The 15,698-nt window shown below is 39.6% G+C and overlaps 1 protein-coding gene across 2 annotated transcripts in view; it reads right to left on the minus strand.

Annotated features, from left to right (window-relative positions):
• The window catches only part of runx1 (RUNX family transcription factor 1), a 241,767-nt gene that overhangs the window by 41,645 nt on the left and 184,424 nt on the right, over window positions 1-15,698 (minus strand). The window contains exon 6 of one of the 2 annotated variants that reach the window (XM_062975080.1): window positions 5,520-5,711. The exons of the other annotated variant lie outside the window; for it this stretch is intronic. Within the exon in view, the coding sequence (XP_062831150.1) occupies window positions 5,520-5,711 (192 nt within the window). The remainder of the gene's footprint in view (window positions 1-5,519; window positions 5,712-15,698) is intronic. 2 annotated transcript variants of the gene reach the window in all.

Raw genomic sequence — 15,698 nt, forward strand, 5'->3', positions numbered from 1 at the left:
GGAGCAGATTTCTCTCTTCCTCAGAATACCATTAGAACCAGTGGTTGAAATGGAAAAGAAACAGATTCTGGCTAAACATTAAGAAAGTTGCAAGAACACAGTTGTAAAACAAACTGCTTTAGGATGTAATGGGTTCTCTGCAGAAAGTATTTCAGCCTAAACTGAATGGCCAGCTGTTAGGCTCAGGGATCTGATTGTTGCATCTTGCACTGAAGTTGGCACACTTGAGCAATGGGTTGGATTCCGCGGTGCCTTTCAACTGAATGGTCTTATGGCTTGTTCTGATCAATCACCATAGTGAAACCATAATTTCAGCCTTTTCTGCAGATCACAGTTATGCTAATGATATTTGCCACTGTATCTGAATTCATTAATAGCTGACAAACTACAAGGCCATTGATTTGCCTTGAGAAGTTGTTGTGCTATGGACATAGGAAAAAAATTCTAAATCGAAGATTACGAGCACTTGGCAGATAGAAAGCAAAAGCAGCTCAGCAGCTCAAAGCTATTGTTTGCCTGCCATACATATGGAATTTCAACTGTGGTGTAGGTATTGAACTATCGCTAGTACATACCATGATCTTGCAATAGATCTGAATCCACCAAAGTTGACATTTAATGCTTTATGAACCTGTCATATGAAATATAGCTATGAATGAAATAACATAATCACAAGGGCTAGACTGTCTAGCTGGAGAACAACTTCCCCTTTCCTTCTGCATCCTGTAAAGTAGACAGGAATTTTGTCTTTTTAAAAAACGGAAGCCATTTTAATGCTTTGGTGTGGTGGAAGCTCCCTCTTTGGAGGCTTTTCAACAGAGGCTGGATGGCCATCTGTCGGGGGTGTTTTGAATGCGATTTTCTTACTTCTTGGCAAGGGGTAGGACTGCATGGCCCATGAGGTCTCTTCCAACTCTACGATTTTACGATTCTGTACACACTGTTGTTAACATACGGTAATCTTATGAATGAGAGATCTTGAAATCATCCTATAATCAAGAGTTCTTCTCAAGACTTCCAGAAGTAGGGCCATGCCTTCCTTAAAATAAATATACGAGGGTTGAATGAAAAGTAATGCCTCCACCTTCGTAACTCCACAACAGATGGCAGTACTAGTATGCGGCAGGTACTGGCTTGTTCAGTAGACTCTCCTCTACAGTTTCATTTGGCGGGAAGCCTTAGCATTGAACGGTTGTGTTGTTAAAGTGCAAAGTATGGAACCCTACACAGATGGTCGGTCAATGCGACGTAAGCAACGTGCAGTCACTGAATTCTTGACAGCAGAAGGTGTCACCCCAAAGGAGATTCATCAGAGAATGCAAGCTGTTTATGGTGATTGTGTTCATGTGAGTACTGTGCATCATTGGGTGAATAAATTTGAAGATGTTGAGGTGTTTCATTGCGTGACAAACAAAAAGTTGGACATCCTGTGACAGCAACCACCAAGTTTCACAAGCAAAAGGTTGATAGATTGATTCAGGATGATTGTCGTATCACTCAGAGAGAAATTTGAAGCATAATCAGCATTTCACAAGAAAATGTGGGTCACATTATTGCTTTGCTTGGCTATCTGAAGATATGTGCACAATGGGTACCCAGGATGCTGACACCTAAAATGAAAGCTCACAGACTTGAAATTTGTCAGGAACTTCTCTCGCATTACAAGAATGAAGGTGACACCTTTCTCCATTCAATTGTGGCAGGAGACAAAACATGGATACACCGTTACGACCTGGAGATGAAGCGTCAGTCTATGGAATATCAACACAAAGACTCGCCCCAGAAAAAGAAATTCAAGACACAGCCCTCAACTGGAAAAATCATGGCAACAGTGTTCTGGGATGCAGATGGTGTTATCCATGTTGATTTCCTTGAATGTGGAACAACAATAAATTCAGAGCATTACATCACAACGTTGCAAATTTTGAAACGACGGCTAACAAGGGTCCAAAAGGGAAATGTTTTCCTGCAGCACGACAATGGCAGACCACACACTTCACATGCCACCACAGCAGAACTTCAGAGACTGGGTCTCACCACCATACGGCATCCTCCATACAGTCCAGATTTAGCACCGTCTGACTTCCATCTGTTCCCAATAATGAAAGAAGATCTGCGGGGACATCATTATGCTTTTGATGAAGACATTGAGAGAACTGTGAGACGCTGCTTGCGGAAACAGTGTCAACTTCTTCAGTGACGGCTTCAGAAAACTTGTTCATTGTTGGCAGAAATGTATCCAATTGTCTGATGATTATATGGAAAAGTGAATAGTGGTAGTTAAAGAGCACATTCTAAGGATTATTTCTGCGTTTGATTTATTAAAATATTCCCATCCAAACCCAAGTAACGAAGGTGGAGGCATTATTTTTCATTCAACCCTCATAGTTAATTGATAGACTCCTCTGGACTGGCCACATTGTCTGAATGCCCAATCACCATCTCCCAGAGCAGTTATTGTACTCCCAACTCAAGGACAGAGAACGGAATGTTTTCCGGGCTATGGCGCAGGCGGGAGAGCAAGTGAGCTGCAATTAGCTGCAATGAATCACTCTGACCAGGAGGTCATGAGTTCGAGGCCCGCTCGGAGCCTATGTTTGTCTTGTCTTTGTTCTATGTTAAAAGGCATTGAATGTTTGCCTATATGTGTAATGTGATCCGCCCTGAGTCCCCTTCGGGGTGAGAAGGGCGGAATATAAATGCTATAAATAAATAAATAAATGTTGGTGGACAGGAAAAGAGATTTAAAGATGGGCTTAAAGCTAACCTCAAAAACTGTGGCATAGACACTGAGAATTGGGAAGCCCTGGCCCTTGCTCTAACTGGAGGTAAGCTGTGGCCAGCAGTGCTATGGAATTTGAAAAGGCACGAATGGAGGACAAAAGGGAGAAACTTGCCAAGAGAAAGGCACATCAAGCCAACTCTGACCAGGACCGCCTTCCACCTGAAAACAGATGCCCTCACTGTGGAAGAACATGTGGGTCAAAAATAGGACCCCACAGTCACCTACGTACCCACCGCCAAGACACTACACTTAGAGAGCCATCATACTCGGACAATGAGGGATCGCCTAAGTAAGTAATTGATAGAAACTACAGCTACAACTCGGAATGTGAAGAAATTTCCTTTGTTGCTGAAATTGAAAATGGCTGACTTGGCATGATGACATAAGGACTCCCAAGGACTCTCTAATCCCCTTGTGAAATCTCTCAAGCAAAAGATCAAGATGTCAAACATTTCATCTCCCCTTTATTATTTTTTATTTCTCTAAGATATACTTGAGATAAAAGTTGTGTATCTGTGCAAAATGACTGTCTTTTCCCACCTCTGCAGCTAAAAATAGGGACAGAACAAGCATAATGGGATACCCTGGTATATTGCAAAGACACAAACAACCAATATAATGCTATGATTTTACTTCAAGATAAAAGTTACCACATTTTTCAAACAACTTCTGAAAATGGGCCCATTTGATCCTTGACAAATAAAAACAAAAGCAGCAAACCTATTATCTTCCAGTAAAGACTTGCAGTAAAAACACCCCCTCTGCCATTTTTATGATTTACTACAAAAAGATGAATTCACATCCCTAGTAGAATGATATACTGGTTTGAACATCAACTCTGGAGATCAGAGTTCTAACCCCTACTAAGACATAGAAATCTTCTGGGCGACCTTAGATTTCTCTCATCTTCAGAAGAAGGCAAAAGCATATCCTTCTGAACAAAACCTGCCAAGAAAACCCATTATCTTAGGGTCACCATAAGCTGGACATGACTTTGAGGCACACAAAAAAGTATTAAAAGAAGCAATAAAGACAAGAAGGAAAAGAAAAGGAAGAAACTGCCACTTATGCCACTAAACCTGGCTAAAAAGGAAAACTTTCAAATAACATTCTTTTTTAAACTCCATGTGAACTTGAGGGCAGGAAGCTTATGGAATCATGTCCTTGTAGACTGAAGAAAAATAGCTCTCTCAGAAAGGGCCATATGCCATTCACCCTAATTTCAGACACGCTTAATTATGTATGTGTTTAAAACCTTTGTAAAATATACATTAGAGATTAGAGTATTTAATCAAATCATTCAACTACTTAATTCCAAATGCCTTTGTGATGACAGATAGCTACAAAATAAAGTTTCTTGGTTGGTGTGCAATATATACTCTGGAATTCCAGGTGGAATTGTGCAAGACCAAGATGCCTTCCAGCATAATATAAGTTACAAAATAAATTCTGCTCTCTTCAGAGTATATCCTGATGATAATCAGATGGAGGTAACTGGAAGTTGGTGGAGCCCAACTTCCAGGTAAACCTTCTGAGGGGTTGCTATCCAAAATCGGCCAAAGTCATTGCTTACAGTAAAAGCCATAATGGCAGAATACATGCTAGCTTAAGAGCAGGGCCAACGGAACTTAATGAGGTTTACTTTTGAGTAGACTTGCAAAATGCCATACAGTAAACATTTCTGCTTAAAGCAATGCTTTCTTGGAAATCCCATGGAATTCCACATAATGCATGTCAACAGTTCCATGTATCTTTTGATTATTCATTACTGTTTTTCATGGAAAAACTATTCCATCTGAAAAAAATGTTCAAAGACTTAGGATTCTCATGCTTATCTTGTAAGATGGCTGAAAGGTTTGTCTTGTCTTTCTTTTTCCATTCATCTCTTCAATAGCCTTCTCAATGTCCTATGTCTTAGTTAAAACCAAAGGAAGGTGTTGTGATGTAACTCTTCCCTTTTTTTCCTGGGATCAGGAAATCAGAAAGACTGCAGTGATGGTAAGAGTTAAAAGAGCCCACACACAGCACCCCCAGCAACCTCACAACAAGTCCTAATTACATCAAGTAATTATGGTGAAGAGAATATTGTCTGAGACATGGGATACGAATACTATAAATAAATACAAATAAATAAATAAAGCACCAAAAGAGGAAATGAAGCTTTTGCTTGCCTAATATGGGTCGGAGAGTTTTTCATTTATGAGATGCCTTTTAGGAATGTTACAGTAGAGGTGTCCACATTTCTGTATCCAGCTAATGTTTTACTTCAACTCCGAGGAGCTACAGCCAGCATTTCCAATGGTCAGAAATTCTGGGGATTTCTAAGTTGATCTCCAACAACAACTGGAAGCACAGGTTAGGCAACTACTGCTCTATAACACTATTTTCTTCTGAATGCAACTTAGTATATTCCAGAACTATATCAGCTCTGCCCAAAACTCCTTTCCTGAAAATATCTTCCTATAAGGAAACATGGCTGTTAGTTCTTCATTGAAGGTTATGTGAAGCTACCTCCTAAGCACTACTTGAGGCCTTTTCCCTGTTGCTATACATGTTTTTGCTGTAATGTTGTGATATTGTTTATAGTTTGGTTGTCAAATGGAATTCATTGACAGAAATCAACTTGAAACCCGATCCCCCAGAGTAGATTCTGCTCCTCAAGATTTGAAAGGCTAGTGAATGACATTCTCCTCTATGCTGGGATAGGGGTATAGGAGAAAGTTCAGGTACTTACCCTGAATCTGACTCTGAGGCTGAGGGTTAAAAGCAGTGGTGTGGTTCAAGGAAGCTCTTGGGTTGGGAGTGGGGGCTGTGTGGTGTGGGCTGACTCTTATGGCTGTGCGACGCAACTGCTCCAGTTCACTCAGACGTTCTGAAAAGGACAAACTTCCAGGCTTTGTCTGTTCATCTAGTTTCTGACGATGTCCTAGTATGGGAAGGGAGGGAAGGGGAAAGAAGATGAGAAAATGCCTGACAGACATATCAGAATGTTATGTATGCAAGTACACTACCACTCTGCCAAAGTCTCTGTGGGCTTGAAACATAAAGGCCTTAATCCGCCTATAATCACGTTGATTTTGATGGAATCTAAGGCATGATTTGCTTTAGCTGGATTGGCACAAAATCTTATTTATGTTGCTCACCTATGTTATTACGTGTTCACATTTTGTATTTAGGTGATGTCTGATAAGGAATACATCGGGAGCTAACATGGTGTAGCAGTTTGAGTGTAGCTCTGGGAAACCAAGGTTCTGATCCTTATGTGACCAAGGAACAACAAGTTGTTGACATCTCTGTATTTCCCAACATAGAAAAGTTAATTTGGGGGGGGGGTTTACAACTCCCCAATCCCCCCAGCCATTGGTAGCCTTTTAAAGAAGACTTTGCCTGCAGTTCTTCTGAAAATACCCGAGAAAGGAGGGATCAATCTCCAAATATACCACATAGACTGGGATATCAAATGTACAACCATGTCAGTAAAGAGGACTACAGGGAGTCCCCGAGTTACAGTCCCTGAGTTATAAGTCCCCTGACTTATAAACAACTCATAGTTACAAACAGAGGTGAGACAACAAGAAGTGAGAGAAATCTACCCCTCAGAATGGAAATTCACTTCTGAAAGGGAAAAGGTGTTTGTCTCAGCTGAAGCTTTATCACCAATCCTTGATTCCACAACAGGCCAAATTATTCAATATGCAATTATCACAGGGACAGAAAATAAGGTGAAATCTTCTGAAGAGGGGCACATAGAGCAAAACAAATGCCACAGGGGTGTTAGCCCTTCCCTGTGTATCCAAAACTAATAAAGTTACACTCGAAATATGTACCTGTTTCTACTTATGAACTAATTTACCTTAAGAACAAACCTACAGCACTTGTCTTGTTCATAACTTGAGGGACTGCCTGTACTATGTTTCTCTTTTGCCCTCCAAATTTAAATCAAATCTGAACACGAAAGCCATGCATTTTTGCCTGAAGCAGGTCGTAAAATGAATAGCTAATCTTGTCTGAAAAGTTAAACATGATCTCCATTCTGAAAAAATGTTTCATATAGCCCTAGCAATATTTTTATGCCAACATTGTCTTTAAAAATATCTAAGTGGACAATGCAGGTATAAAAACTAGCGCTTAGTGGCTGAAATTAAATTTATAACTTCTGCGTCTCTCTGCCAGACCCTTTGGCACAGCTTGCTGTGTCTCCGATTCCACACTGAGATATAAATTATCACAGGAATGAAAGGGGGAAAGCACAGGATTTAGAAGTGATTTTATCATTACACGTATTAGCCCACCCCATTTCCCTACTGTTTAAAAAAAAAGAGTGCAGCTTTCATCTGATACTTTTGTAGTTCAAATGCAAAGTCTTACTTCCATTTGTCAGGAATGCAAATCAATCTGAACTTGGATACAAGACACTTGACTTGAATGCAAAAACTCAAGACTTTTATATACAAGTTGCGTACATATGTAAAATGTATTCAGCATGGAGAATATTTTCAGTTACATGACCTCACAAACCAGAGGCTGATATCTAGGCTCCAGAATAAGGCCTTTTTGATCCAATATGGCTACAGTTAGAAATTAAATTCAAAATAATCTCAAGGGGAAATTCATGTGAAATTTAGGACTGTTCTTTCCTGACAGTGTTGCTAATTCCAAACAGAAGAAGCACAATAAGGGAATGGATTATATGGCCATAAAAGAAATTCAAGTTGATCACTGGACATGTACCACTTACACTCCATTCTTACATTTCTGAATACACGATAGTTGCCTGCTTTCACCATGTTAGTTTTGAGCTGTTTTGCATGTTGCAGAGCTCACTTTGTGCAGGGGTGGCTGGCAGATTTGTTACCGAGGGGAGCAGCAAGCCCACTTTTACATCCGTTCCTCCTGTAACTTTTCTGGGTTGTATAAGACCTCTCCTAGGGCCAAAGCTCTCTTGAAATAAAGTCTGGGAGCTGGCTATTTCCCATATGGTCTCTGCAACTACAGAAAGAGCAGCCACAAGACCAAGATTGGATTTGCTATCCCTGTTTCAATGGGTTCACCAGTCTGTGTGCACTATTCTGATTGATGCATGGCTTGCATATCCATGTTAATGTGTGAGGATGATTTGAGCTGACATAGCCCATAAATGCAGAAAGGATGGCTAGAGATGGAGAAGGGGAAAAAGAACTGGTACCATCGATACTAGCAGTTGCTGCCACCAAATTATACTTGACAATTCACATGCCATTTTCACTATAAAACACACATCTGTGAAGGGAGTTTTGAAACTCTAGACAGATAAAAGTTTATGGATAGATAACACTTTCCTTTTGTCACTAATATTGTCACCAGTGTAGTGGTAAAATAAAAAAGAAAGCATGAAAAGTATTATCCATGCACCCACTCAGCCTGGATGTTATAATGAAGAGACTATCCATCTACGAGCCCATGATTTATTATCTGTCCTCTAAGTTGGTACAGGATGAGTTTCCATTATCCAAACTATTTTTGGTAAGAAGTGTTTTGGATTTCAGATTTTTAAGATATTGGAATACCTTTATTTGCATATACATATATATTGAGATATCTTGGTGATGGTAGCAAATTCTGAGTATAATTTATGTTTCATAAACACCTTATATACATCATGAAATATTTTACATTATTTTGTTCATGAAAAAGGTTTGTGTACATTGAACCATCAGAAAGCAAAAATGTCATTATCTTAGCACCTATTTGGACAATTTCTGATTTTAGAAATTCTGGTTAAGTTATATAAAACTTCTCAGAAATTTTGCAACTAGATTTTTAATCAGAAAGACTTGTATCACAGGGAAAATATTTTACATCCAGTTATTTTGGCAGATGATACAGGAAGGCATTCTACAATTGAGGTACTGTTGCAAGTTCAGCTAAGGTACAATTATACCCCAGTTAATGACATAGATGTGTTCATGGATGTTACATTCGCAGAAAATTCAGATTCAGAGGCAGAAATAACATGAAAAAATAAGGGTAGTTTCCCAAGCTACAGAAAAAGGACAATATGTTTCAACATGCACATATTAAATGAAATCAACAGGTCAGGTAAGCTTTGTAAAAGTAAGTAAGAACTTTTTGAATTATTTATAAATTACTGGTACGTTTCTTCCAAGATACACTCAGAAATGGCTTTTTCTATCACCAGTCTCCACTTATCCTATCATTTTCATTTGATAGCTATACTTATACATTTTTTTGCATCTTTGCACGACTGTATATCCCTGCAATCATACACAAACATATGCTTTCCTTCCCACTGTGTGGATTGCTCCAGTGCACGTGTGAGTTTTAAAAGCCTAAAACAGATGATTAGCTGATTGGGCTGTCAAAACATTGAGCTACGGACATACAGGTGACTCAAGGGAAGCACAATTAGAAAGCAATTAGAACTCTCTGAAACCATTCCTTTCTTTTGATTTTTATAAACAGGGCTTGAATTTAGAGAAAAGAGAATCAGAAATCTGCTTGTATGTACAGTAAGATAGTTGCATGTGCACACATGAGGTCCAGCGCATCTCAGAAAGAATTTTTTAAAATTCTTAAAAAAATGTCTGCCCCCAATCTTTATCTGCTTCAAAGGAAGATGTGAGGATAGCGGGGAAGCATTTCCCGGGACTGACAGGTCTCTGTGTTTACCTGCTGTCAGGTCCCAGGATTTTTTGCCCAGTTTTAAAACCCACATTTTGGTGCTGTCTGGAAGCACCCAGAAACTTCTCTGCTCTCCTTTTTCATTCTGTTTTGCTGTTCACACATGCTCAGTAAGTGATTCTGGAGACAGCTGCTCTTTGCCTCCTTTTGGCAACTATAGTAAGAAGAACTACAGTGGAATCCCCACTTCTTCCTTGCTCAAGCTTTATTATATTTTTAATGCAGACACAGTGCTACAGCTTTAAACCAAAAGTCTATTTTGCCAGCCATCCTTCACTATTCTCCCAAAGCTGATGCTACTAAATAACATTCAGCTAGTTAGAGTGGAGAAAGAAAAGAAGTGCCTACGTCTATGTTAAAAGGTCCCATGTTGTTACAGGCTTTGTGAGTTGTGGTATGCCTGTACTTGCAATTCCTGTTTGAATATATGTATAAAGAAAAAATGCATGAACACACATACTGTACATACACACTTCCTGGCAGGAATGTACAAACACTTCCAAATCCAAACACATAATCAGCACCCTGAAAGAGACTTCTAGAAGCAGAATTAATTATGTGGATGCAACATGGTTGTCCTCACACAAGGTTCTTTTCCGTGTTTTAAAGAATCAGTTGTTCCACATCTATAACGTCCAAAATGCAAACTCTGGCTCATGTCCTTTAATGTCAGTCATTATGATACATCTGTGGGTAGAATGTTCCCCAGAAATAGAAGTTATTTCATTTCCAAACTGTCTTTGGAGAGTTAAAAACAGTCAATAACCAAGATGATGTAGAATCAACAGGCAGTCAATTGATGAAAAGGGCCTCTATTTCATTGCTCATGCATGCCCTGAGTCATCAAAACTTTGCTTAACAAATGGGCTGGTGGAAGGAAAAGTGAGTTTTCCCTTCCTTGAATATTTACGCTTACCACATGAACCAAAATAACCCTGTTCTGGTGATAAAACCAGTGACTTCTTTTACTTCTGAAATAAACATATTTGTATTTAGAGACTGGAGTGGCTCAGAATGTTCTTCTTTAATTTACTTGACAATCTCTCCATTGTACCAATACTTTGTTACATACAAAAGAGACTCTAGTCCAATTCATTGTAAACTCATATGTTTTGAATGGTTCTGCTTAGTGTTATGCATGTTATGCTATTTGCTTCTTTTTTTCTCTGTAGCTGAAAAGAGATATAGTAAGCTACTGTATAAAGTTTTGAAAGCAGGGTGCCTGAGAAGTTTCCAAACTGCACACAGGCAGGTTATTCTTCCCCCCTGTTTTCTTTGGCATCTTATGAACAGCACAGAATGAGTCAAGCAGTATTAACTTTCAAGTGGTGTGGTCAACCAAAACTTTTGGTGGCTGGATTGAAAAGATATAGCTAGTAGGTAATGCAGACCAGAATGCCACGTGCAGGAAGAATCACTGGCAAGGCCAACTCCCAAATGTGATGCTTTAAAATGTAGCTGGCACTAGTGTGCTTTATTGCAAAAAAGCAGATAAATGCATCCCTCTCTTTCTATTGTTATTTCTGTTTGCCTTAGAAGCTTGTTAGAATTACTCCATATACTAATGAATAAGTGTATCAATTTTAATAAAAAAATCATCCCCCCAAAACTGGGTCAACTTATCTATGGATCAATATGAGTATGGTACTCTAACTCTTAACAAAAAGAAAAAAAGGAACCACCTCCTTCTCCCAGTAGAGTGGTGAAAGCAAGAGCATAGTTCATCCTGGGAAAACATAAAAGAAGCATCAAGACACTCTTTGCTGTGGTCCTGCTTCTGGCCTTTTTGCATGGATGGGCAGGGAAATGGTGATGGTGACAGCCAGGGGTGGCTGAGCCTGTGATGTGTGCTGAACCAACTGAAGTTTCTGGACACTTTTTAAGGGCAGTCCCACATAGAGTGCATTGCAGTAGTCAATCAGGATGTAACCAGTGCATGTACTACTGTGACCAGGTTGGATTTCTCCTGAAATGGGTGCAGCTGGCGCACAAGTTTTAATTGTGCAAAGGCAGCCCTGATCACCGCCACCACCTGGGCTTCCAGATTTATGGTGGAGTCCAGGATCACCCCCAAACTGAGAACGTGAGATTTCATGGGGAGTGTAATCCTGTCCAGCTCAAGTTTTAGCCCTATTTTTGGACTGATCCTGCATGAAACCTGCAGTATTTCTGTTTTGTCTGAATTACCGCCCTCAGGCAACAGTTCAGGTGCAGAACTGCTTCCTTGGCATCAGATGGAAAGGAGTAATAAAGTTGGACATTATTTGCATACAGATGGCACTAAACTCCAAAACTCCGAATGATCTCTCCCAGCGGTTTCATGTAGATGTTAAATAACATTGGGGAAATTGATAAGCCCTGTGGACCCCACAGTCTAATTGCCATGGGGTCAAGCAGGACTCCCTCAATACCACCTTCTGGCTGCAATCTGTGAGAAAGGACTGGAACCACTGCAAAACAGTGCCTCTCAGCCCACTACCCATTAATCACTCCAGAAGGATACTATGGTCGATGGTATTGAAAGCTGCTGAGAGGTCCAGGAGAACTAAATAGGTCGCACTCCCTTATCTCCACATAGATCATCCACCAAGGTGACCAAAGCTGTTTCTGTTCCATGACCTGGCCTGAAGCCAGATTGAAATGAGTTAAGGAGGCAAAGATACAGAGTTCAATCCTTAAATATAGCTCCAGTTCAACAATGGCTAGAAACAAGTCTTAAAAAGAAAGCAATGTTTGTGTGTGGTAGGAATGAAAGCTAGATTATTTGTAACTATCTTATCACGTAAGGGAGGCAAATCACAATTTCAGCAGGGCAACAGTGTTTTTGGATAGGACTTATCACTTGGCATTGCTCCTAGCCCTGCCACTCTTCCACTGGGAGACAAACTGGAAAATATTTATTTTAAAAATACAGATGTGTAAAAACATCTTCCACCAGTCTCCTACCAGGAAAACAACAGAAGAGAAACAGCACCATGTGATAAGTCCTGCTGTTATCCTAGTGTACTTGCAGTCCTAGGCTTTTAGAGTATTTCCTGATCCACAGATGTTAGTGTATGGACAAATAATCTTTTGTTTACAAAATCATATTGGGCTAAATCCAATCTTAAATAGGTAGCTTCTGTAGGGAGTATTGCATCCCTACAATCATCTACCAGAACTATTGTGATGAGTCCCTTAATCCTACAAGATAGATTTCGCAGGTAGGCAAGAACACATCAGATCCACCAGCACTTTTTTTTCTGTTGGATTCTGTCAGATGTAACCTACTGGATTTTTGCCGAAGTATGGAAGTGTTAAATTAGTGTATAGAACTTCCCTAAAACATATAGACATTTAGAACTATCAGGGGACTTTATCACACCAAAAGCAGGAAATTGCTTTCCTGTAGGCAACCTGTGGCTTTTGAGGACTGGAAACATACTGGATATGAATGAATCAGATCACACTCCTTCCCATAGCAAATAAAATAATGTGCTTTGACTCATTACATAGCAGATGGGCGACTCCTCCCAATTTGTAGGATGTGCACCTATGTCACTGTCTTCCCCCTTTTTTGGGGGGGGGGGCACTGTGGTGAAACTTCACAGCTTCTGAGCCAAATTCAAACCTAGACCATAGCACTAACACAGCAAAATTCAGGTTTCCTCACATCCAGCTTCCCGTAACCAAGCAATCTCCTCTCATCCACTCCCCGCCATCTACTGTCATCAGCTTCCCACCAACAAGTGACCCTCTCTCATTCGACCCCCATCTTTTTATTCAGCTTCTCTCCCCCACCCCTGATCTCACAGCAAAAGCCCAGAAAGAAAAAAGACAGGTGAAGATACTTTCCAATCTGTTTTTCAAAAGCTACTGGTGGCATGCCCTTTGCATACGAGTCTGTACGAGTTGTAGATCATACCCATAGGGTCTCATGTGTAACGGGTTTCAGAGACTGGTTATTTCCCTTTGTGATAAGGTCCCCAGAGGCAGCAAGAGGGGAATTATTAATATAGGGAAACATTGAGCAAAAACCTTGCCCCATCCATCTAGCCCAGTGGTTCTCAACCTGGGGTCACCCAATGTTTCTGGCCTACAACTTCCAGAAATCCCCCCAGTTTACTAGCTGTTAGGATTTCTGGGAGTTGAAGGCCAAAACCATCAGGGAACCCCAGGTTGAGAACCACTAGCCTCTTCTTGCACCTAGAATGATAAACCAACAACACACGAAGTTTTGTGAGAATCCTGCATACTTTCATAGAAAACCACCAATAACTATTTTAGCAGTTATCAAAGTTAAGGTTTTGACTGTACCTATATATTGGAAACATGATATTGGCCCTTCCATTAGGTAGAGTGAAACATCCACTTCAAGTAGTACATTTGGAGTGCCAAGAAGATAAACCTCTTTTTGGAACCTTGTTTCTTGATACTAGAAAAGCACCAGTTTGTCTTAAGTATCTACACACAAGAGGCCCAAACAGAAAGAACTCATATAAACCTGGAGAGGAAAATATGACTATAGGGTGAGGAAAGTACATCTCTTTTAGCAGTCCATATTACACCTCCTTTTACTGCCACAACATTTCTTTTGTCTCTAGTTCCCGTTGTCCTCATCCCTCTGCATTTGAGTCAGGCTGTTTACTCACAGCTTGACACCAAGGGAGCCACTGAGAACACAGAAAAAACTTTCCATTCATTAGTGCTAAAGCAACCCACTCAAAGTGGGCAGAACAACCTCAGGAAATGGTTTAGTAGCTTTTCTAACACTGGGACCTCTATGTATGTGACATTTTAGAAAAAGCTAAAAGATTACTGTGTTGTGTTGCAGTGCAGAGAAGCTTCAAAAGTGTGAATATATTCTTTTTCTAAACTGCAGGACTAATGTGTACAGGAGAAAATGGGTTATTTTAAATTAAAGCTTCAAAGAGTTTCTACACTTAGAAGGATGCTATGCTTTCATTTTTTTATTAAAAAACTTCTTAAGAAGGGAAGAAGTTTTTATTGAATTTACCCACTTTTGCAATGAATCTTTCTGTGGTGAAAAGAGAAATGCCTTCATCAGAAATGCTAATCCCTTGCAGTATAAGTGGGAAGGAAAAGGGAGAGCGAAAAAAAAGAAATATAACAGCATACTTAAGGCTAACTGGTTGTTGTTTTCTCACATGTGCTTTCATTGATATATATACACTTCTTCAGATGCTGTATACAGTAATAATGAATGCTCAAGTATGAAGCATATGTGCATAAGAGTGGCATGGAATAAAATCATACACAAAAAGATGCAAATCCTAACTCTTGCCCTAAATTTGCCAACAATTGTACAGAAAAGGCTAATCAGCAGTAGAGTGACTCTAAAAGGAACTCCTACTCTGAACCTTCAGACTCTATTCAAAAGCCTTTATGACAGGTACCAATGAAGTAAGTCAGACAGATGCAGCTCCCAGGCCATTACAAGACATTTTGGTGCCTGATGCCAAACAGTAAATGGCATTTGCTAATCAGGCTGAAGAGGGCATGAAAGAGAGAGAGAGAATATAGTACCAAAATGGAATACTGCTAATACCTAAATTAATACAACTAATTCTGGATCATGTGATTTTAATGCTTTGTCTTAGTGTTTAAATGTTGTATATGCCTATGTTTATTGGTTTTAATTATTTTAATTTACAGCTAGATGTCAATGTTTAGTTATTATTATTTTTTATCATATCTCATTGAATTCTTGCCATTAATGTGTTGTAAATCACCTTGAGTCCCCCCAGGAGTGAGAAAGGCAGTATATAAACTACATAATAATAATAATAATAATAATAATAATAATAATAATAATAATAATAATAATAATAACAACAACAACAACAACAACAACAACAACAACAACAAAAAATACCCAAACAGTGCATAATACTCAAGCAGGGCAAACTTTATTTGGCACAGGAGGTTGACAATCCCACCAGCAACTCTCTTCATCACTACTAGTTAAAATACAACATTAATAGATTAAATAACTGAAAAGATGCTAACCTTTATGGCACTCTGAATCTATTGCTTGAGGTGGCTGTTTCACTCTACCTAATGGAAATGACAAATCCACACTGTCCTTAACTCTGTGAAACAACAGTTCACCTACCCTCTCTCAAGTAATTCTCTCTTTTTCTAATTTTTACAGAAAGGATTTGCTGCAGAAAGAATTGGTTGAGGTCACCAAAAAAGGAGGTATCACCATAAGGCACATATGGGTGATCCA

The sequence above is a fragment of the Anolis carolinensis genome, chromosome 3 (genome assembly GCF_035594765.1).
Source record: "Anolis carolinensis isolate JA03-04 chromosome 3, rAnoCar3.1.pri, whole genome shotgun sequence".
Lineage (NCBI taxonomy): Eukaryota > Metazoa > Chordata > Lepidosauria > Squamata > Dactyloidae > Anolis > Anolis carolinensis.